The sequence below is a fragment of the Physeter macrocephalus genome, chromosome 2 (assembly GCF_002837175.3).
Source record: "Physeter macrocephalus isolate SW-GA chromosome 2, ASM283717v5, whole genome shotgun sequence".
NCBI lineage: Eukaryota > Metazoa > Chordata > Mammalia > Artiodactyla > Physeteridae > Physeter > Physeter macrocephalus.
Window position 1 is genome coordinate 1,810,822 of NC_041215.1, and position 21,736 is coordinate 1,832,557.

General features: G+C 47.8%; 1 protein-coding gene across 1 annotated transcript in view; it reads left to right on the forward strand.

The window, feature by feature from the left end:
* DOCK2 (dedicator of cytokinesis 2) overlaps positions 1 to 21,736 on the forward strand; it is a 432,741-nt gene that overhangs the window by 397,712 nt on the left and 13,293 nt on the right. The window contains exons 40-46 of the mRNA XM_028497312.1: positions 1,059 to 1,163; positions 3,459 to 3,600; positions 9,074 to 9,155; positions 10,588 to 10,672; positions 11,399 to 11,485; positions 17,494 to 17,670; positions 19,095 to 19,178. Coding sequence (XP_028353113.1) covers positions 1,059 to 1,163; positions 3,459 to 3,600; positions 9,074 to 9,155; positions 10,588 to 10,672; positions 11,399 to 11,485; positions 17,494 to 17,670; positions 19,095 to 19,178 — 762 coding nt within the window. The remainder of the gene's footprint in view (positions 1 to 1,058; positions 1,164 to 3,458; positions 3,601 to 9,073; positions 9,156 to 10,587; positions 10,673 to 11,398; positions 11,486 to 17,493; positions 17,671 to 19,094; positions 19,179 to 21,736) is intronic.

The window sequence follows — 21,736 nt, forward strand, 5'->3', positions numbered from 1 at the left end:
GAGGCCAGGGCTTGGGGGGGTGGTGACCCCGGAAGGGAAAACGCAGAACTTTGTGGCTGCTCCCCCCACTCTCTTCCTGCTGGCCTGAGAGCCAGGACCCCAGGGCCCCATCTGAGCCCATTTTGAGATGCCAGTCCAGCTGTTTGTAGGGAACTATAAAACGAGAGTCAGAATGTTAGAAGAAGACTGATAGCTTTTTCTGGTGTGGGGATGGGCATGGATTATAGTGTCCTAAGGTCTGATGCAAACACACACACTACTTGCACCAAGAAACACTTATATCTACCTGAGTCTGTCCACATAGTTGTTTGTGAGTGTGGAGGCACACATGCCTTCTACAGAGCACACACACGTACCCAGTATACATTCATGCATACGCTGATGGGCATGCACATCCATGCACCAAGCCCACATCGCACAGGCTTCATGTCCAGGGCCACGCACATTTATCTTCCGCGTTGTGTCCAATTTAAGACGCACCATTCTATTTTACATGCCCCATCATGATCTCTCTCCAGTTAACAGCAATTGGGAGATGCCATTAGGTGTAAAGTAAAACACAAACTATTTTCAAAGATGTTAAAATATGAAAATCACCACACCTCTTGGAATTGATGAAATATGTTAGGTGTGCCTACACGGGAAGACATCTATATCCGGAAACACTTATCCATCCATAGGCCGTCACAAACACACTTCCGGTGAGAGTGGAGTGACGATGCTGCTGGGGGCTCTGAACAGCTGGCTGGATTCAGTTCCGTACTTCCTGGCTGCGCTGTGAGATACCATTTCTTTATCTGCAAAACAGAGATACAATTCCGTGGGATTGTCATGAGGGCAATGCAAGTAAATGTGCTGGTGCAGGTAGAGTGATTAATAGGGTATCTGGTTACAGCTCTTACTATTATGATTACAGACAGTTCCATGACTATGCAAACATGTGCACTTGGCACATTGGTTCTGGTGGAATGATCCCATCTTAGCTGTGGCCTCTTGGAGTTGAATGTGCCTTTAATACACATCTGTGTTGTCACAAGCTATGAGTTTTCTTCTTTCAGATCCAGCAGGCAAAATTCTATGAAAACATCATGAAAATCCTCAGACCCAAGCCAGACTACTTTGCTGTGGGATACTACGGCCAGGGTTTCCCCTCCTTTCTCCGGGTAAGTCTGTGGGTGACTCAGACACAGGCCAGGGGCCCGCGGCCTTGACACCCGGCTCTCCCTCTGTGCTTTGAGGCTCTGCTTGTGCTAGAACCTATGCCCGTCTCTGTCTGAACGCTGTCCCCACCTTCACACACTCCCCAGTCCCCCTCCATCATCAGCACCTCAGCCACCCCCTGTGTTTCTCTACATACACAGCAACCAGAGCTGCCTTGGGAGGTAGTGAGCACCCCATACTGGGAATGAGGTGCTCAGAGAGGCTGGAGGAGCTCTGCTACCCAGCAGGCACTGCAGAGCACTAGTTGTCAGACCTTTTGGTCTCAGGGCCATTTTCTCTCTTACAAATGATCAAGGCCCCTGCAGAACTTCTGTATTTGTAGACTTTATCTGTCTACCTTTACGATACTCAAAATTAAAGCTAAGAAGATTTTTTAATGCAGTTGTCCCTTGGTATCCACCAGGAATTGGTTTCAGGACCCTCTGCAGATACCAAAATCCGGTACTCAAGTCCCTTGTATAAAATAGTGTAGTATTTGCATATAACCTCCTAAGTGCTTTAAATCACCTCTAGACTACTTATAATACCAAATACAATGTAAATGCTGTGTAAATAGTTGCTGGAGTGCAGCAAATTCAAGTTTTGCCTTTTGGAACTTTCTGGAATTTTTTTCCAAATGTTTTTGATACGTGGTTGAATCCATGGATTAAGAACCTGAAGACACGGAGGATTAACTATATCAATTTATTTAAAAATAAGAATAAACCCATCATATGTTAACATAAATTAGATCTTTATGAAAATGGCTATATTTTCCAATAAAAAATTAGTGCAAATAGTGAGATTGTTTCATATTTTTGCAAATCTCTTAAATATCTAGATTAAGAGAAGGCAGCTTAGACTCTTATATCTGCTTCTGCTTTCAATCTGTTGTGATACCACACATCATGCGGCCTTAAATGTATACTCATGAGAGAATGAGAGTGAAAAAGGAAAATGGCTGTTAGGATGAAAAGAGTTTTAATCTTGTGAGGCCCTGACGGGGTCTTGGGGACCCTCAGGGATCCCTGGAGCACAGTGTCTGAACTGCTGCTTTCCTGGATTATTGATGCCTCATGGAGAGAGTTGCGTTAGGTCAGCTGAAGGCTTCCCTTCTAGTCTTTGAGTCTGTGGTTCAATCCTGAGGTCAGGGAGACACAAAAGAAACCCGACCTCACCTGATTGAGTCTCGTCAAGGAGAAAAAACCACTCACCATTACCAATCGATGTGGCAGTCATGGTGGCCCTCTGGAGTGAGCTGCAGAGGGGGGAGCTAGTGAAGGTTTCCTGCATGGAATAGAGGTGACTTCCCACACCTGATCCTGCATCACAGACCCCTGGGGAATTTGTTAAAAGTTCATGTTCCTGGGTCCCACTCCCACAGACTCCATTTCAGCAGCTCTGGAGTGAGGCCCGAGAATCTGAACTTCTAGAAGGCTCCTGGGCTTTTGTGATGAGAGGCCAGGTTTGGAAACAAACACTGATATATAAAAGTCAGTGGCAGACATGGGTTTGGACAGAAGAATTTAGGGGCCATTAGAGGCAGCACCGTGACACAGATATGGTCTAAAACAGGGTTTCTCACCTTCAGCTCTCTGGACATTTTAGACCAGGTAACTCTTAGCTGTGAGGGCCTGTCCTGTGCATTGAAGGATGTTTAGCAGCACCCTGGGCCTCTACCCACTCGGTTCCAGTAGTGGCCCTCTCTGGAGCTGTGACAACCAAAAATGTTTCCAGGCATTGCCAGCATCCCTTAGGAGGCAAAATCACCCCCTGTTTGAAAACTACCTGTCTAAAAGAAGCCAACATGGTCAAGGAACAATAAAGAGTGTGTTTCCATGGATCTAAGTGATGAAGGACCTGAATGCTGGTCCCTTCCAGCCCACAGGTCCAGCCCACATGGTCCATTAAAGGCAGGAGGGAAAATTTGTGGTCATGTAAATGGGAGAGTGGGTGTGACACAGTGAAAGCTGAGTGAGTAATTACTCTGGAAGCTGCACATAAGATTGTTCGAAGAAAAAGTTCTCAGCATCCATGATCTCCTTTCCCTTTAGAACCCATCTTTTTAAAGAAGTGGTGTGTCTAGGTAGAAGGTCAGTGACTTGAGCTCTTCCTTTCCCTTGGGGAGAAACAGAGAGTGGAGAGATCTATAGAAGGTCACCACAGCCCTGTGCTCATGACAAGCCTCCCAGCTTTGCTTGAACCATCTCCTCCAAGCCTGGGCCCTGGGATCTCTGATGGGTGTCATTTCTCTGCAGAACAAAGTGTTCATCTACCGAGGGAAGGAGTATGAGCGAAGAGAAGATTTCCAGATGCAGCTGATGAGCCAGTTTCCCAACGCAGAGAAGATGAACACAACCTCTGCCCCCGGGGATGATGTGAAGATTGCCCCAGGCCAGTGTATCCTTAAAGAATGCCCCAGCCAAGGGCCAGGCATGGGCAGCCCTGCCGGGACTTCAGTCCACAGAGCCCCGTCTTAGAGCTCAGAACTGCTGCCAGAATCACTGCAGTGGTGCCAATATTAGCGTCCAGTGTGGGACCCTAAAAGAACCCATCTCAGGAAACCCTACATGTTGCATTCGTTGATAAATTCACTCACTCACTCACTCATTCCTTCATTCTTGTGATGAGTACTACCAGCCCTGACTCTGCCAAGCCTTGTGCAAGGCATTGGAGACCACACTCACAAAGCGGTTTTACCTCCAGGGAGCTTTCAGTCTAACAAGTAAAAGACATTGAACAGCTAATTGCATTGTGAAATATGCATTTAGAAAAATGTGATCAATGCTAAAAGAAAGCCCTTCAGCTTGCCGTGATTGGGAGGGCAGGGAACGCTTCCTTGAGGAAGGCGATGTTGAAGGTGAGTAATGAGCCAAAGGTTAGTGGGAGGTGGGAAAAATGTCCCAGACAGAGGGAAGAACCATCCGCCGCAAAAGCAAAGGTTCCAAGAACTGAAATGGTGCCACACTGCCCTTATAATAAAATCAAAACTCCTGACCAAGGCCTGCAAGGCTGTCTGTCCATCATCTGACCCCTTCCTGTGTCTCCAGTGTCATCGCCCCCGACTCTTCCTTCCCTTTCCCTCCGGCGACACACATCTTGTTTCTGTTCCTTAAACACGCCCAGCTTGTTCCCGCCTGTGGGCCTGTGCATTTTCTCTTCCCTCTGCTTGGAATGCCTTTCCCCCGGCCCCTTTCTCACCCATCAGATCCTAACTCAGTGTCACCTCCCACAAGAGGCCTTCCCTGGTCACCCTATCGGAAGCCTTCTGGACTCTGTTACCTCAAACCCTGTTTGTTTGCTTTAGAGAATTGATCTCAGTCTGTTGTTATCTGTTGTGCTTTCAAAGATAGAACTAGAACAGAAGCTCTGGGAGGGCAGAGACCTGCGCTGCCTTGCTCACTGCAGTAATCCCCAAAGCCAACTCTCAGAAAGTACTTGCTGGTTAACAGAAAGAGAAAGAAAACAAGAGAGAAGGAAAAAGAAAGAGGAGATAGAGGAAGGAGGGAGGGAGGCATCGATGGAGCCAGCTCTCTGGAGCACACAGAAGGCCAAGGTGACAGGACGTGGTGCTAGTGAGGTTGGGTAGAGCGTGGTGGAAATGGGCTCCACTGCAGCAAAGCATAATGTTCCTAAGACCGGTTCTGACGCTGGGCTGGGTCAGGGCTCAGGGGGTCAGAGAGGGTACAGACCCAAGGATAAGGCAGACAGCTGAGCGACGGGGGAGGGTGTACGTTAACCTAGCCTGGCTCCTGTGTTGCACCCTGTAGCACAAATTAAGTTACATCCTTTAAAATGGGGCTGACAGGTTGCATGGCTGGTCTGCTAAGTCTGCCGAACCTTAATCCAAATATTTTCCCCTCGGGTGATAAATATTCATCTGTAACCTTTTCATTGTGCTCGCCTGCCCTTCGTGCCTGCTCTACCATGGTTATTTGCAGGAGGAAATGCAACCGGTGGTGGGCCTGGCTGGTTACAAATGGGAGTTTGGTTATAGGCGAGACATGGGATTAGTACTAAGGCCCTTCTAAGTGGATATCCTGGTGTTGAACAACTCTGTGACCTTTTAACTCGTGGTGGGAGGGGAGAGCACGTGTGACTGGGCCACGTCATTATACGCAGGCCTGATTCAGCTCCAGGAACCAGGTAGAAAAGGGAAAGCGGGAGGGCTGACATTTGCTAAATATCCTCTTCATGCCACACGTGAGACTGCGTGTTTTATAACTAATTTTTCTAATCCCCATACAACCCTATTAGGTGGGTATTGATTTTCCCTATTTCACAGAGAAGGAACATACAGGGCAGAGAGGTAAGGTGGTTTGCCTAGGGTTACAAAGCTAGTTAATGATGGAGTTGAGATTTGAACTCCAAGATCTGTCTCAAAGTCTGCATTCTTTCTGTAATGCCATTGTTTTGTTTAAGATTAATGAACAGAATGTTCTTTATTAACTATTGTAACATGATGGCGTACCAGGCATTTTCATGCATTGTTTCATTTTATCCTCATAGTAATCCTATGAGTTGGGTAGTATTACTCTGCATTTTGCAAATAAGAAAACCGAGGCTCAAGAAAATGTAAGCAGCTTATACCAGGTCCCAGGAATTGATGGAACTAGGATTTGAACTCGGGTTGGATTTTTGCCAAAATCTAAGCTCTTAAGGCTCTGTTCTCTTGCCTTTACGTGTTGCAAAGCTGACAAGCAGTTTGAAAAGGGGACAAATCTCATGTCTTCTCACTTAGGTATCCAAGTAGTGGAAGACATTTGAAAGCAAAGGTCTCTTTGTTGGGTGTCTCCTGTCCCCCGCCCTCTCCTCTGCCTAGACCTTGGGGCTACAGTTCCATGTATAGATGCAACACGGTTCCATGCATAGATTCAACACATGGTGAGAGAGTCAAGCCATGCATCCTACTGGATGTAATCGGAGGGCTCTGATGTCACTGGCTTCTCCAGGACAGGTTTGGATTCTTCTCTTGGGCCAAGTCCAATTGCTAAGATCAGTAGACACGGTTTAGAACCTACTTTATTTATTTATTTTTTTAACGTCTTTATTGGAGTATAACTGTTTTACAATAGTGTGTTAGTTTCTCCTTTACAACAAAGTGAATCAGTTATACATATACATATGTTCCCATATCTCTTCCCTCTTGTGTCTCCCTCCCTCCCACCCTCCCTATCCCACCCCTCTCGGTGGTCACAAAGCACAGAGGTGATCTCCCTGTGCTATGCGGCAGCTTCCCACTAGCTCTCTATTTTACATTTGGTAGTGTATATATGTCCCTGCCACTCTCTCACTTCGTCACAGCTTACCCTTCCCCCTCCCCATGTCCTCAAGTCCATGCTCTAGTAGGTCTGTGTTTTATTCCCGTCCTACCACTAATCTCTTCATGACATTTTTTTTTCTTAGATTCCATATATATGTGTTAGCATACGGTATTTGTTTTTCTCCTTCTGACTTACTTCACTCTGTATGACAGACTCCAGGTCTATCCACCTCATTACAAATAACTCAGTTTCATTTCTTTTTATGGCTGAGTAATATTCCATTGTATATATGTGCCACATCTTCTTTATCCATTCATCTGTTGATGGACACTTAGGTTGCTTCCATATAGAACCTACTTTAAAACAGGGGTTGGCAGACTTCTCTGTAAAGGACCAGATAGGACATATTTTAGTCTCTGTGGGCCATGTGTCTCTGTCACAATTACTCAACTCTGCTGTGGTGGGAGAGCAGCCATAGGTGGTACATAAATGGACGGGTATGACTGTGCCCCGATAAAACTACATTTATGAACACCGAAATTTGAATTTAATATATTTTCACACATCACATAATACTCTTTTTTTCAAATATTTTAGAATATAAAAAATATTCTTAGCTGTGAGCCATACAAGAACAGGCAGTGAGCAGGATTTGACCCAAGGGCCACAGTTTGCCAATCCTGCTCTAGACTTAATCCAGGGTGATTTCCCTCCCAGAGAAGGCTGTTTGCTATTTGACTTGAGAAGGAAGGTAGTTTTCCTGATTATGGAAATCCTTCCAGTGAGGCTTATTCATTTGTGTTAAGTATTGCTCGCTCTTGCCCTCTCCTCTGTGTGTGTGTGTGTGTGTGTGTGTGTGTCTGTGTGTGTTTCCTGATTATGGAAATCCTTCCAGTGAGGCTTATTCATTTGTGTTAAGTATTGCTCGCTCTTGCCCTCTCCTCTGTGTGTGTGTGTGTGTGTGTGTGTGTGTGTGTGTGTGTGTCTGTGTGTGTGTGTGTGTCTGTGTGTGTGTGTGTCTGTCTGTGTCTCTGTCTCTCTCTGAGGCACTCTCATTTAATGTGGAAATACTCTTCAGAGGTAAAACAATTAAAGCCCCAACACATTAGTATGAAGTGAATTTATTGGGGGAGGGGGATTAAATTTAACTTGGAATTATATTTTGGCCATTTCTTATGTGTGAAAGAGCCCTAGCCTCTGCATCAGAAAGCTCACAGTCTGGTGGGGAAGCAACAGAAGGGAGAAGAGAGGGAGCTGGAGAGATAAGAGTCGTAAGTACAGATGCATTGCTTTGGAGGGTCAGGAAGGAAAAGGACACCTGGATGAGGATAGATTGAATGTTCATGGAGCTATGGGGAAATAGTCCAAACAAAGGGAACAGTATAGTCTGTTGGATACTCAGAGATAACGGTGGGAAATGAGTTGGAATCATATTAGAATATATGAATACTCCATATTCAAATATTGGCATATTTGAATGCCAATGAGGAGTCTGTGATTCCTTAGTTGGCAGAAGTGTCAGGCTTAGGGGAAGAGTTTTTGGAGTTATGGTGGTCATCAGGTAGAATAGAGGGATGAGAGTACTTGGATACCTGAAGAAGAGAGATGGGTAAAGAAGCCATGGAAGGTAGGGAAAGGGAAGTAAGGTCCAGAGATGGGACCGGTGACTACTGACCTTGTTTATTTGGCTTGCCATATTATCGATTTACAATGAATAAAGACCTAGAATAGTCATGACAAAGATCTGGCACACATGATGCCTCTCCTGTATCCTGTGCCCATGGCAGGCATCACTAATCGATCATGGAACTCTTTCCCACTGAGCCTGGACATGGCCTTACATTCCTGCCCCAGACAGTTACTCTCAAACTTTCAGAGTTGGAGTACAAAATGAATGCATTTGCCTTCTCTAAAGCAGTGCTTCTCAAACTGGTGCGTGCATATGAATCACCTGCGTATCTTATAAAATACAGACTCTGATTCAGTAGGTCTGAGGTGGGACCTGAGATTCACCAGTTCTAACAAGCTCTCAGGTGATGGGGATGCTGCTGGTCAGAGGGCTGCACTGAATAGAAGTCTGGAATCAAAGAACCCTGACCTTAGGGTTAAAAGACCCAAATACAGGCCCTTGCTCTGTGCTCACAAGCTGTGTGACCTTCAACAGGTTGTCCAGCTTCTTTGACCTTGATGTCCTTGTCTCTGGAAAGTATGATTTACGTTAACGACGCTGCTCGGCAAAACCGGAGAGATGCAAGGAGACCATGGGGAGACGTGCGCTGCAGTTGATGGACAGCTATAAATGCATTAGGCGTTATTCTTGTTAATGATAATAATATAGCAATGATAATGATAATTAAGGACTACTAACCAACTGTTAGCAGAGGCTGAGCCCTGGCATGGGTTGCAAGTGACGGGCAGCTCTGATGAGGACCACGGTGACTGCTAACTGGTCACTAGGACCTAGTTGGCAGCCAGCACCCTGAGGCTGGTCACTCATTAAAAACTTGGGCCCAGAAGGACTGTCCTGGGAGGTCTCACCTGGGACCTGCTGTGCTTGGAGCTGTCCCCCCGACCGAGATGTTGTGAGCTCTTAACTGCAGGAATCACAGACATCCAGTGTTTCACTGTCCAGCCCGTCTTGGATGAACACCCAAGGTTCAAGAATAAGCCGGTGCCTGACCAGATTATGAAGTAAGCCCCACAGATCAGGGGAGGGAGTGTTGGGGAGGAGCATCCCATGGGGCTGCCAAGCCGAGCTGGTGGCAGGACAGGCCCTGGTGTCTTCTAGTTCCTTCCCTATCTTAGCCAGCCTGTCCTCCCTTTTCCTCTTGGGAGAAGCATCGCCTCTCCCATGACCCCTTTGGGCTCTGCCCCTGAAAAGGTTGACACCAGAGATGGCCAGGGGGGAGCGAGGGGTGAGGCTCACCTTGTAGCAGAGCGAGTCCTCAGGAAGCAGCAGTGGGCTTTGCTGAAGTGGGCGTGGCGAGCCGGTTGCTCAGGTTGATCCCAGAGTGGCTCCAGAAATCCACAGCCAGAGAGCATGGGCAGACAGGCGACAGGCAGGTGGGGGACAGGGACGTTGCTCAGGTCGAGCACTTTGTCCAGAGGGACATCTTTTAGGCATTTGTTAAGGTCGTGCATTGACAATGGTTGTGTTCAGATTACGATGTAAAAGGGACATTAGAGGAATTCCCTGGCTGTCCAGTGGTTAGGACTCAGCGCTTTCACTGCTGAGGGCCCCGGTTCAATCCCCGGTCGGGGAACCCACAAGTTGTGAGGCACAGCCAAAAAATAAAATAAAATACAATACAAAATAAAGAATAAAATAAAATAGGGGACATTAGAGGAAGCAGCATGAAGGCAGGTGTGATCTGTTTAATACCCGATCGCAAGGTCAGGGATGAGGCAACAAAGCAGGGCATCGGTGGGATCTGCGGGGCACCACGCTGCCCCCTCCAAGCTGTCTGGCTCACCCCACTCAGGCCCAGGCACCCAGTTTAGCACCTTGAGTGGCTTAGGAAAAGACCTCTCTGGGAAGATCTGTTGGAAGCAGGAGCTCGTTTGTGAGAGGAAAGGCCTGTTCCTGCGGCGAGAAGCAGCCTCACGCCAGTGCAGGCGGCTGAGCAGATACTCAAGCTCAGCTTGGAGCTCAGCCTCCCGTCACCTCTCGGTCAGGCACCCTTGGGCAGGGGATGACCACCATACAGCTAGCACCATGCCCTGCTGACCCTGATGTTAGAACCGCCCGAGAGGTTCAAGGGAGAGTGATTTGGGGGATGGCTGGGACACCTAAAGAGATCCTTGGAAGATACCCCTGGGACATTAGCCTAGGACCTTAGACGTATCCAGACCCTTCATTGAGATCACAAGAAACAATCACCCAGGCACCACTCTGTGCATTAATGATAGAATTCCAACTTTGGGGGTACCCTAAGGGGTGCTATGTTCTCATGAGGGCATAAGACCGACTAGCTTCTAAACCATCTTACAAGGAAAGCCTGGTTTTAAATGTTGCAGCGAGGACTCTGCCAGACCTGGAGTTTACTGTAGTGGGCCTCCCTGGACAGTACAGGGTCAAGTCAGGTTTTGCCATCAGGAGCCTCAGCCTCTTCCTGTCTTGCAGCTTTTATAAGTCCAACTACGTGCAGAAGTTCCACTACTCCCGGCCAGTGCGCAGGGGGACCGTTGACCCTGAGAATGAGTTTGCCGTAAGTATCTCCCCTACCCTTTGGCAGCCTTGATCGTTGCCCAGGGCCTCCTTTACCAACCAGAGCCTGCACCTGCCAGAATCAGAATTGGGAGGGCATCTGATCCAAAGCCAAAGGAAGGAACACTAACTTCCATTGGTATGATGACACCCATTCTCCAGGCTCTTCCGTTGGGTTTGTTTTCTCATTTCTTGAGCCTCTCCACTCTCAAGATGTGACCCAGGCCTGGCGTGAGATGCACCTTTCAACCACAGGGAGTTCACAGTCCCCAGTGTCACTGTGTGTTTCCCAGCCAGGACCTACCTGTCTTCTATTCCCAAGGGCCGAGGCTGGCACGAGGAGACAGCTCCAAGTCTCTCTCAGCTCTTTCCCTTGGACTGTGATTCTTTGCACTGGGGGAGTCACTGCCCCTTGAAGAATCTGATGAACACTGTAGACCTCCCCCCAGAAAATGCAGGTGGATGCATTCAATATTGCCTAAAACTTCTGCCTGTTCAGAGACCCAGGTTAAAACTTACTGGACCTAAATCCAGGGAAAACTTAAACTTCACCTTGGGAAAGAATTCTTCAGGGTAAGGTGGGAGTGTATTTCTGAGTCTTGTAGTTTTTATTCTGATTCCGGGTGGATAGGAGCCCTGGGGGCCTGGCTGGGTTCCCACCAAACTCTGATGGTCAGGTTTCATGTGTGTTGCTTTCCTGCCCTCGCCGCCCCTGCCCACGGGACAGTCGATGTGGATCGAGAGGACCTCCTTTGTGACCGCGTACAAGCTTCCGGGCATCCTGCGCTGGTTTGAGGTGACTCACATGTCCCAGGTGAGTCTGTGGGGCTCAGGAGGCTCCTGAGACTGGAAAAAGGGAAATGTTTTTGTTCAAAGCCACAGCAGGAGTCCAGGAATTCTGGTGCAGGAAGGGACCTGAGGCAGCATCCAGTTTACCTGCTTTCAAATTTTTTTTTTTTTAAGCATCAGATAACTGTTTTTTCCCTGCAAATGAAAGGTACCATAGAATCCGGTAATAAAGCTGATGAATGGGGAGCTTCTGTGGTTGGGTGCAGGGGGAGGAAGAGGGCCTGGAACTCACTCGGCACAATCACCCTCTCATATCCTCCCCTCCCAACAGCCCTTTGGGGACCCCTCTGCAGAATCTCACTATGAATCCATTTTATACTTGGATAAACTGAAGCTCAGAGAAAGGAAATTACACAGAGGCAAAGCTCTGGCTAGAATGCAAGTATTTGAACTCCATGGTGTAGATAGAAGGTATTTTGCTTCTCAACACACTTCAGGGTCTCCATGTCCTCAAACAGCTGGGGATCTTGCAGCCCTCAGGATGCAAAGGACAATCCGGTGAAATCTGAGAAGCAGGGACATATTCAGGATGTCTTATTCACTTATTCGTTCAACAAATATTTAATGAGTACCTAACACATGTCAAGCACCTAGAGATTTTGCAATGAAGCTTACATTCTAGTGGCAAAGACACACTAAAAAGCCTAAGTAAATATATACTATGTCAGGTGGAGATAACCACTATGGAGAAAAATAAAAGAGAAAGGTGATGAAGGAGTGGTGGGTATTTTAAGTAGGATGGTCGTAGAAAGACTTCCTGCTAAATGGCTTTTGATCAAAGGCCTGGAGGAAGTGAGGACGTGGTCCTTGCAGGTACCAAAGAGAAGGACATTCTAGCAGAGGAAATAGCAAGTGCAAGGGCCCTGGGACAGAATGGGCTTATGTCTGAATCAGAACAAGTGAGGGGGGAGTAGCAGTAGTCTGATAGCAGGTCATATAGGACCTTGTAGGCACCATAAGGACTTGGGCTTTTCCACTGGGTGAATCTGAGTCACAAGCAGAGGAGGGACATTGTCTGACTGACGTTTTCAAGCTACTCTATGATCAGCATTGAGACCATCCCCCTTCAGCCCTTAAGGGCCCCCAGCAGCCAGGTGGTCCTCCAATCCCCTTTTCACAGTCATGGCGTAGACCTTAGGGAACATATAATAATGATGATGACATCAACAGACATTACTGAGCATGTGCCAAACTCTTCATGTGCGTGACCTCATTTAAACCCCTCAACAATGCTGCGAGGTAGATATTATTATTCTCCCGTTTTACAGATGAGGAAACCGAGTGAGTTAATGGGTTGCTCAAGGTTAGTAAAAGAGGTGAGGTTTGGCTATAACCTCTCATACCAGGCCCCTGGAGGGACTCACTCTCTCCTCTTTCCTTAACATGTCCCCAGCCCACCCCAATAATTAGTGCCCTGGAGAGGAAGAACCTACTCATGCCCTTTATTCATGGGACACATCGGTGCATGATAAGCTTGGATAAGTGTCCCAGGTGCTGTGTCAAGGACCTTGTAACATTATCCTGTTTAATCCCACAAAACCGTGTGAAGTACATCATATTATGAATCCCATTTTTGAGGTGAGAAATCAGAAACTTTCTACTAAGCCGTAGTCTCTACCCATTGGCCCTGGCTATGCCCTCTCCTCTGGTGGTGCTCAGTAAGGTGCCTCTCCTCCTTTGCTGTCCCCACGGGACTGTAGGCAGAATGAAGGAATTCCTGCCTGCACTCTCTGAACGCCCCATCTCCCGCCATGGTATCTCACTTCCTGATAGACTACATAATTTGCCTGTGTGTTTATTTTTAATATCTAGAATTTTAAATATAATGACATCATAATATAAGCTCCACTAGACTGTGAGCTCCAGGAAGACAGATTTTTGTCCGTTTTGTTCCCTGCCATATCTCTGAGTGCAAGGAATAGTCCTAGACACATAATTGGTGCTCAAGAATAGTTATTAAGGGACTTCCCTGATGGTGCAGTGGTTGAGAATCTGCCTGCCAATGCAGGGGACACGGGTTCGAGCCCTGGTCCAGGAAGATCCCACATGCCATGGAACAGCTAAGCCTGTGCGCCACAACTACTGAGGCTGTGCCCTAGAGCCCACGAGCCACAACTACTGAGCCCGTGTGCTGCAACTACTGAAGCCCGTGTGCCTAGAGCCTGTGCTCCGCCACAAGAGAAGCCACTGCAATGAGAAGCCCACTCACTGCAACAAAGAGTAGCCCCCGCTCACTACCACTAGAGAAAGCCCACGCACAGCAACAAAGACCCAATGCAGACAAAAATAAATAAATAAATTTATATATTTTTTTAAAAGTTATTAAATAAATCCATCAACCGATCACTCAATATGCAGAAACCCATAATATATGAAGTGCTTATCTTGTTTTATGAACTCAGGATTCTGAAATTAGGAAAGAAATAGTCAACATTTTTGTTTCACTTCTTTTATCCTGATATCCTCTGATAGAAGGGATTGGGAAAACCTCCAAAAAGTTGACCAGAGTGACTTCATCTCTGATAGCCTCCCTCATTTGAGTTACCAAGAATTTCAGGATGTCTCAGACACAGAAGTTTCATGGGTGCTGAGTGAATTCCTCTCCAAGCATTTGTTTTTGTGGTATAGAATTTGTATCTTGTTCTTGGTTGTTTCTTTTATGAATTGTCATGACTACAGTACTGTTTGTACAGGGAGGTGTTTTCTGATGGGAATCAAGTGTAAGTTCTGCTTATTGAGGGTCCTTTCCTTTTTCTTGGCCCTGAGAATATGTAATCTTTACAAGAAGTCCTGAGCTGGGGGTCAGAGACCCAAATTCAACTTGGTTATTAACAAGCTATATGATGTTGGACAAACACAGTGTATCTCTGGCCTTAGTTTTCATCATCTGTAAAATAGACATGAAAAAACTATGGAATTTCAGAGCTGAAAGACACTCTGAAGGTCATTTAATCCAAGAGCTACAAATTCAAATACCTTCAGAGCCCAGGAAGATACTGTAAATATGTGAACGCATCCCATTAAGACAACGGGGAGTGGTAGAAGCTGTGGCAAACTCCTTCTAGCTGAATTAGTTTTTTAAAAAATTAGAACTTATGTGCTGGCTAAACGACAGACCCAGGGCCAGTTTGGCCTACACATCTCCAGTGTGCAACCCCATTCCTAGTCCTTGTCCCTTTCAATTATTTTGCGTATGAGAAAACTGAAGCTCAAAGATGGGACTTGAACTGCCAAAGTGATCAGCGGTAGAAGTAGGTTGTAATAATAATGTCTATCTTACGCAGTTCAGAGGTTTCCTAAGAGGATTTATGAAGGTGGTAATGTGGGAGATGCCTTTGAGTAATATGAAACACCACTCGATTGCAAGGGATTATCACCACTTTCCCAAGTGCCTTTAAAATTGTTTCCAAAGTACAGTTATTCCTCAGTATCTGAGGGTGTTGGTTCTAGGAGCCTCCTCGGATACCAAAATCTGCAGTTGTTTAAGTCCCTTACATAAAAGGGCATAAAATACAGTTGGGCCTCTGTATCAGTGGTTGGTTGAATTCGTGGTTGGTTAAATCCAAGGATGCAAAACCCAAGGGTATGGAAGGCTGACTGTATTTTCCAGGATAATTCATTTTCCCCGCACAGCAAGCTGGGCAAGGGCTATACACCTGTGCTGCCGGTAAGGAAACTGAGACTGAGCTTAGGAAAGACACCAGAGATTTGAGGGCTTGACCAAGTCCTAACAACCAGTGTATGGCAAGTTTGGTAGCAGAGTGTGGTGTGTATGTCGGGAAGAATCTCGCCTTTGGAATTCGGACACTGGCGCTCTCTCCCCAGCGCTGCCCCATCTACCCTTAGGTGAAGGACTTACCTGTTGTTGGGGGAATTGAATGAGAGCACGTGTGGGACACACCCAGCATGGGCTGGCACAGAGGAGGCAGTGCACAAATGGCGCCGTCTCTTTTACCGTGATCAGTGCTTTTATAACTGTTACCAGCTCCGGACCTCCACGTCTTCCACCAAATATGTAACCCGCATCACTCTGCTCTGAGAGTGACATACTCATCTACACAAACGTCCAGAGCTGAGAATCCAAAGGAGCGTTCATTCTCATTCTCTGTCCTGTTGTCTGTAACGAGGTTAAAGATGTCGGGATACAAAAATAGCTTCAGAAGTGAGGAAGAAAGCCAATCAACAGGACTTTCCATTTTTAATAACTCGCCGTCAAGCATGAGGCTCTCAGACATACCAGGCTATGGTTGAAATCCAGGTGTGGCACTGGGCTCAGTCCAAGTGGTTGTGATAGATTTTCCTTTAGAACTCAGTCTAGACCTCAGATTGGAGAAGCCCCTGCAGGGTTGGTCTGTGTGCTTGATAGAAAGTGGACCATGGGTTGCAGCTTGTGGAACAAGGGCTGCCGCCTCTACCAGGCCGAGCAGCCTTCCCCGCCAGCTGTGTGTGTGTGTGTGTGTGTGTGTGTGTGTGCGCGCGCGTGTGCGCACACTCACATGTGTTTGCGTGTTTGAGTGTGTGTGTGCATGTGTGATGGAAAGAGGATGACATTGTGTGTCACTGTGTCTTGTATCACAGAGAGAGAGAGGAGAGAGCCTACGCCCAGGGCCTTCTCACTGCAGAGACGGCCATTTTCAAAAATGTCCAGAAACAAGGAAGGGGGAGCGAGGAGGCTAAGATTTCACAGGGATTTAAGGAAATGGTTTAAAAAGATGACCGAGAGCATGGCTGTAGAGGCTGGTTCTCCCTTTCACATATACTCAACGGTTAACAATAACTAGCAGGTGCACTTTTTAAAGAACTCCGCTATAAGTCAAGTGTCATATTATCTCAACTAATCTTTGCTATGTCCCCACTGAAGCAGGCCCTGTAGCACCACCACTGAACAGATGGTAACACTTAGGGTTCCCTCCAGGAAGTTTTCCCAGATTACTTCACCCTTCCCTCCAGCCCCACCCACCCTGCCAGGGAGTCTTCCCTTCTCAGGACAGCTGCTACTCCCTGTCCTGATACCTACAAGAGTTAATAACAATAACTACCAGCTACTTTTTGAAGTAGGTTTTCTTATCCTCGTTTTACCAGTAAGTCAACTGAGGCTCAGAACGTTTAGGAAACTTGCCCAAGGTCACACAGAAAAAATGGCTGAGATTTGCACTCATTTTTATTCGCTTAGTTTAGTTCAGGAGTCAGGAAACTGTGGCCTATGAGCCAGAGCCCACCTGCGCCTAATTTTGTAAGTAGTTTTATTGGAACCACCATGCTCATTGATTTACATATTGCCTGTAGCTGATTTCTTCCTACAGTAACAGAGTTGAGTTGTTGCCACAGACAGCATCTGGCCCTTGCACAGAAAAAGTTTGCAGACTTCTTGCTTAGTGTTTTACTCTCGATCCCATGCTCTTGGGAACCACTGTTAATGCCAGTTAGCACCTGATGGCGCTCTGTTTATCTTGCTTTCTAAGAGGTGTTGAAGACGTGGTTAGTTTTATCTTCCCAACTAAACCGAATCTACCTTGGAGCAGTGACCCCCTCATATAACAAGTCTTGGGACCTACTGTGGGCCAGGCCGGGTGATCATATCGTCAGCTGCTCTAATCCCTCCAGCTAAGTGCTCACACATAGTAGGTGCACAACCAATACCAGATGGGTTAAATTGGAGCGTCTTTCACCAAGTAATAAGAAAAAAAACCCTCCCTGGGGCGCACCCAGCCTCTGAAACCCCAGCGAGTGCCTGACACTTCCTGCCTTCATCTCCCCAGGGAGATCCCTCTCTTGCTAAGCACAAATTCAGCCTGTCTCTCCCCAGACAGCCGACAACCCCCAGGGCTCAGTAATTACCACAAGAGCCTGCTACAGCCCCTTGGGGAGCGTTGCCTCATTTGAATTCCAACCCCAAATGAAATCAAAACCAATAATTTTATGTTTTTAAAGCGACCTGCTGAGGCCCTTTCTTGGTGATCTCGTTTTCAACAGACCACAATTAGCCCTCTGGAGAACGCCATCGAAACCATGTCCGCGGCCAACGAGAAGATCCTGATGATGATAAACCAGTACCAGAGTGACGAAAGCCTCCCGATTAACCCGCTCTCCATGCTCCTGAACGGAATCGTGGACCCTGCTGTCATGGGAGGGTTCGCCAAGTATGAGACGGTGAGGGCTCCCCTCTCCAGGCCCTGGTGGGGACAGAGCAGTGGCAGGAGGGCCCAGAGCAGGCACAGCTGCATGCCACTCATCTTACTGTGGCTGTTTGTCCCTCAAAAGGACACTTCAGCTTGTTTGGACCTCATACACCTTCCAGAGTTTCTATAGCCTCACTCTCATCTCCTTCCCACCCTCAATGCCATGTTCTGTCAGGGGTCATAGAGGTCCCTTATCCCACTGGGCACATCGAGGTACCTTTGTCAAGAGGAGGCTCTGGGATGTCCACGAGCCAGACCATAAAAGTCAAGCGCCACAAATCAAAGTACATGCTACTTGTGTAAAGCCATCTCTTCTATAGATGATGGAAATGACCTCTAGAAATGGGAAGGAATGAAACACGGAATCTGTGAAAATACAGAAGGGATGGGAGATCGACTCTCAAGTGAGAGTTATAATCTAGATATTCAGGTCGTAAGGACCCTCCAGAAATCCCCACACATTTCAGCCACAGATTTCATTTCTGAGCCTCCTGGTGTCCGTGGCGAAAAGGGAAAAGCCATCAGTTATATGAGTCACATTTTCCACTGGGGGAAAATAATTACTCAATAAGGAGACATAACTTTTCCCAGCCCTGAAGTAGAATAGAAAGTCCGTATTTAGCTTTCACCTAGGCCATACGTTAATGGGACGCCGAGGGAAAAATGGACTCTTCATTCTCATAAATCTCATGATGGACTGACTCTTTATTATCTTTTCTATGTCATCCTTTGATATTAAACTAGGAATACAGCACAATAGTATAACTCACGGACAGTAATTCCAGTTAGTCCTTCCAGCTACCCTGGGACACCCCGTAGAGTCGTCCATTGGTAATCCTTTGTTCAGCCTTGAGGGGTGATATGTCTGTGTATATATGTGCACACACTGAGAACAGCAGCCAAGAAGGAGCTGGGGCTGCCAAGGTCACACACGATGAGGGAGGTGAGCTGGAAAGCCCACCAGGTGAACTTCCTTGCTGAGTTTTCTCGCCTGGGACGGTGTCTTGACTGTGCAGCAGAATCCCCGGCAGGGCTTCTTCACACACAGCTGCCTCCACCCCACCTCCGACCCCAGAGGTTCTGATTCAGTGCGTCCGGGTGGGGCCTGAGAATTTGCATCTCTGGCAAGTTCCCAGGTGATGCTGCTGCGGGTCCAGAGACCCCTCTTCAAGAACAATTTCCCTGGGGTTTGTGACCCTTTCCCAGGGGATACCGATCTGAGCCCCGGGAAGAGGAAACGTCAGTCCCTACACGTCCCTGACTGTTGCTCCTCCACGTAGGAATGGCCTCATTCCTGCCCCTGTCAAGTGGAACCCTCTCCCGGTGCCAGAGGGGTGGGTCGTGGGGTCCACAGCAAAGGAACAGGAAACCCCCAACGTCTGTTTGTCCTGCTAGGCCTTCTTCACTGAAGAGTACACCAGGGGCCACCCCGAGGACCAGGACAAGCTGAGCTGCCTCAAGGACCTGATTGCGTGGCAGGTAAAGCAGAGGCGGACTGGGGTAGGCCAGCCCTGGGTCCGTCCTTTCCCCTCCCCGGTTCGCCTGCCCTCTGCTAGCCTCTGGCTGGTATGGCCGACTTTCATACTGCTCTCCTGCCCTCTGGCTTTTGGCCTTTCTTCTGACTCTGTCTTCACCTGAGCAGGTGCATCGTGGAAGCGGGATTTGGGGCACTGCATCCTTGGGGTGCTGCACCGGCGCTGGGCAGTGATGCTGTGCCGCGTGTTGCTAAGACTGCCCTGTTGGGTGTTGAATTCAGGAGGTGGCTTCTCCCAGGGGGACTGAAGTGAAAGCCAGGGTCCCGCGCACCTCCCACCACCTCCCACCACACCCAGCACCCGCCCATCAGATAATGGAAGACTTCGGCCCCTACTCCACCTCACCTCCTACTAAGGCTGACCCAGTTTGTTGCAGATAATGCTCAGATGGATATCAGGTTTCGAAAATCATCGAGGCCTCGGTTTGGTTGGTTTTCAAGCAAAGGGTCTGCACTCTGCACAAGCTGCGCATCCCTCCGGAGCCCAGCCCGGCACCTTGGAAGGACTGAGGACTGTCCTTCGCGCCTGCTTTATCCTGCCATCTGCTTATCTGCCCTCTCCTTGCATCCTTGTCCCTCTGTCCCTTCCCTCCACGATCTCTCTGACTCTTGCTGTGCACGTGTCTCTGTCTTTCTCCTCTCCTTAGAAGTTCTGTGCTTCTCCCCGTCCCCTCTCTGACTCTGGCCTGTCTCTGCTGCCCCCCTCACACCTCACTCCTGGCTCTGCTTCCCTTCCTCATCTCTCTCCACTGCCCTCCCTCCTTCTCTGCATTTTCTCTGGCTCCCTCTTCCGTGTTTTCTCTCCCTGCTGCTCTCTGCCACTCCCTAGAGAAGAAACAATCCACAGACCCCTCGCCCACAGGCATTCAGAGGACCGGGCTCCTGGTCTAGGCCTGCAGCAGCCCCCCCTCAAACATCTCTCCCTGCTTTCCACGGACCACCCAGCACCCAGGACGCAGGGTGGGCTCTGGAGGGTGTGCTGGGGGGAGGCTGGGGAGGCGAGCAGGGCAGCAGGGGGCAGCGTCTGCAGCTGCTGGCCCTCCCTCCTCCCTTCTTGGCAGTCACAGTGCAAAGAAAAGCGAGCTACTGTGGTAGGGAGTTTTTGTTACTCTAGGGGAATTAGGGAGTGAGAAGCTTTGGGTGCAGCCTCTTTTCTTAAAATAAGGATTCCTAATTCAGGTCCTTCTCTGCCTCTGCCAATTTATGCAAAGTGAGGCCTTAAAAATAAAACGCCAGGAGCTGCACAGATACACTCTCCTGAATGCATTTTGTGAGTCCGGAATTTTCTCTCCCTTCTTACCTTGTGCCACCTGTGAAACCCAGACATCCCCAAGAGCCCCAGCCTTCCGAGGTCATCACGTCCTTTAATACTCAAATAATGATACTCCCCCTCCCCATCCCCAACTTGGGAAGCAGGAAGACTCAGCTTTGGTTGGTTTCCTTCCTCAGCTGTTTCTGGGGTGTCCCAGGGAGGGCTGACATGTCACACAAATGTGATTGGTCGTTGGGTGTCATTCTCACTCCATATCACTGTCCTGGGCCTCTCTACTGTGCATGTCTTATCACCTGGTAATGGACTCTCTGGGCTGTATTCACTGCACCCAAAGCATGGACCAGACTGTGGCCTCAGAGCACAGCTGATACCAGGCCGTGCCTTCTAAGGAAATTCTTCCAAAGTCTTGCAGTTAATAGAGGGGCACCGCAAGCAAAGAAAGGAGACTTTGAAAGCATGTATTTGATGTTACAGCTTCTAAGAGCCTGCAAAGGGGATTGTCCTGGGCCGCATTCCTCCCACTCAGAGTCCAGCATCCTCAATACTCAAAAGATGCTGCCCTGCTCAGGGTGAAGGTGACCTTTTTTACTTTACACACAGCAGATTAGCTCTTCCATGTTATTCCATTCATTCTTGCAACTTATGTATATTTGAGTCCCAACTGTGTGCCAGGCAACAGAAATAAAGCGCTCGATAAAATTGTGGGCCTGCTCCCTCCCTTCCTTCTTGGAGCTTAATTATAGATTGGATCTTGGTTTGCCAAAGCCAGATTCACTTTGGATTTTCTCAAAGCACGAGACCCTTAGATTTCAAAGGGAGATGTACTTGCACCGCTAGCAACCCAACAGAAGCTAGAAGTGCAAAGTACATTATGTGTTCAAGATTTCATGGATTTCAAGAGTGATCGCTTCTTAATTTTTTTCTTTGTAAAGATTTTCTCTCTATTTATTGGCATGGAAAGATGTCTACAGTACATTCTTCTTGTAAACATTTCACGAAATATTACATACAGAAAACTACACGTAACAAAAATATACAGCACACTGAGTTGTCACAGTGTACACTTATGTGGCCACCACCAGATGAAGAAGCAGAATTCCTCTAGCACCCAGAAGCCTCTCTTGTGCCTTCTTTTAGTCATTGCCAGCCCTCCCAAGGTTGACCCCTCTCCTGCTTTTACAGTAACCATTTACTTGCTTTTTTTTTTTTGTGGTAATGCGGGCCCCCTCT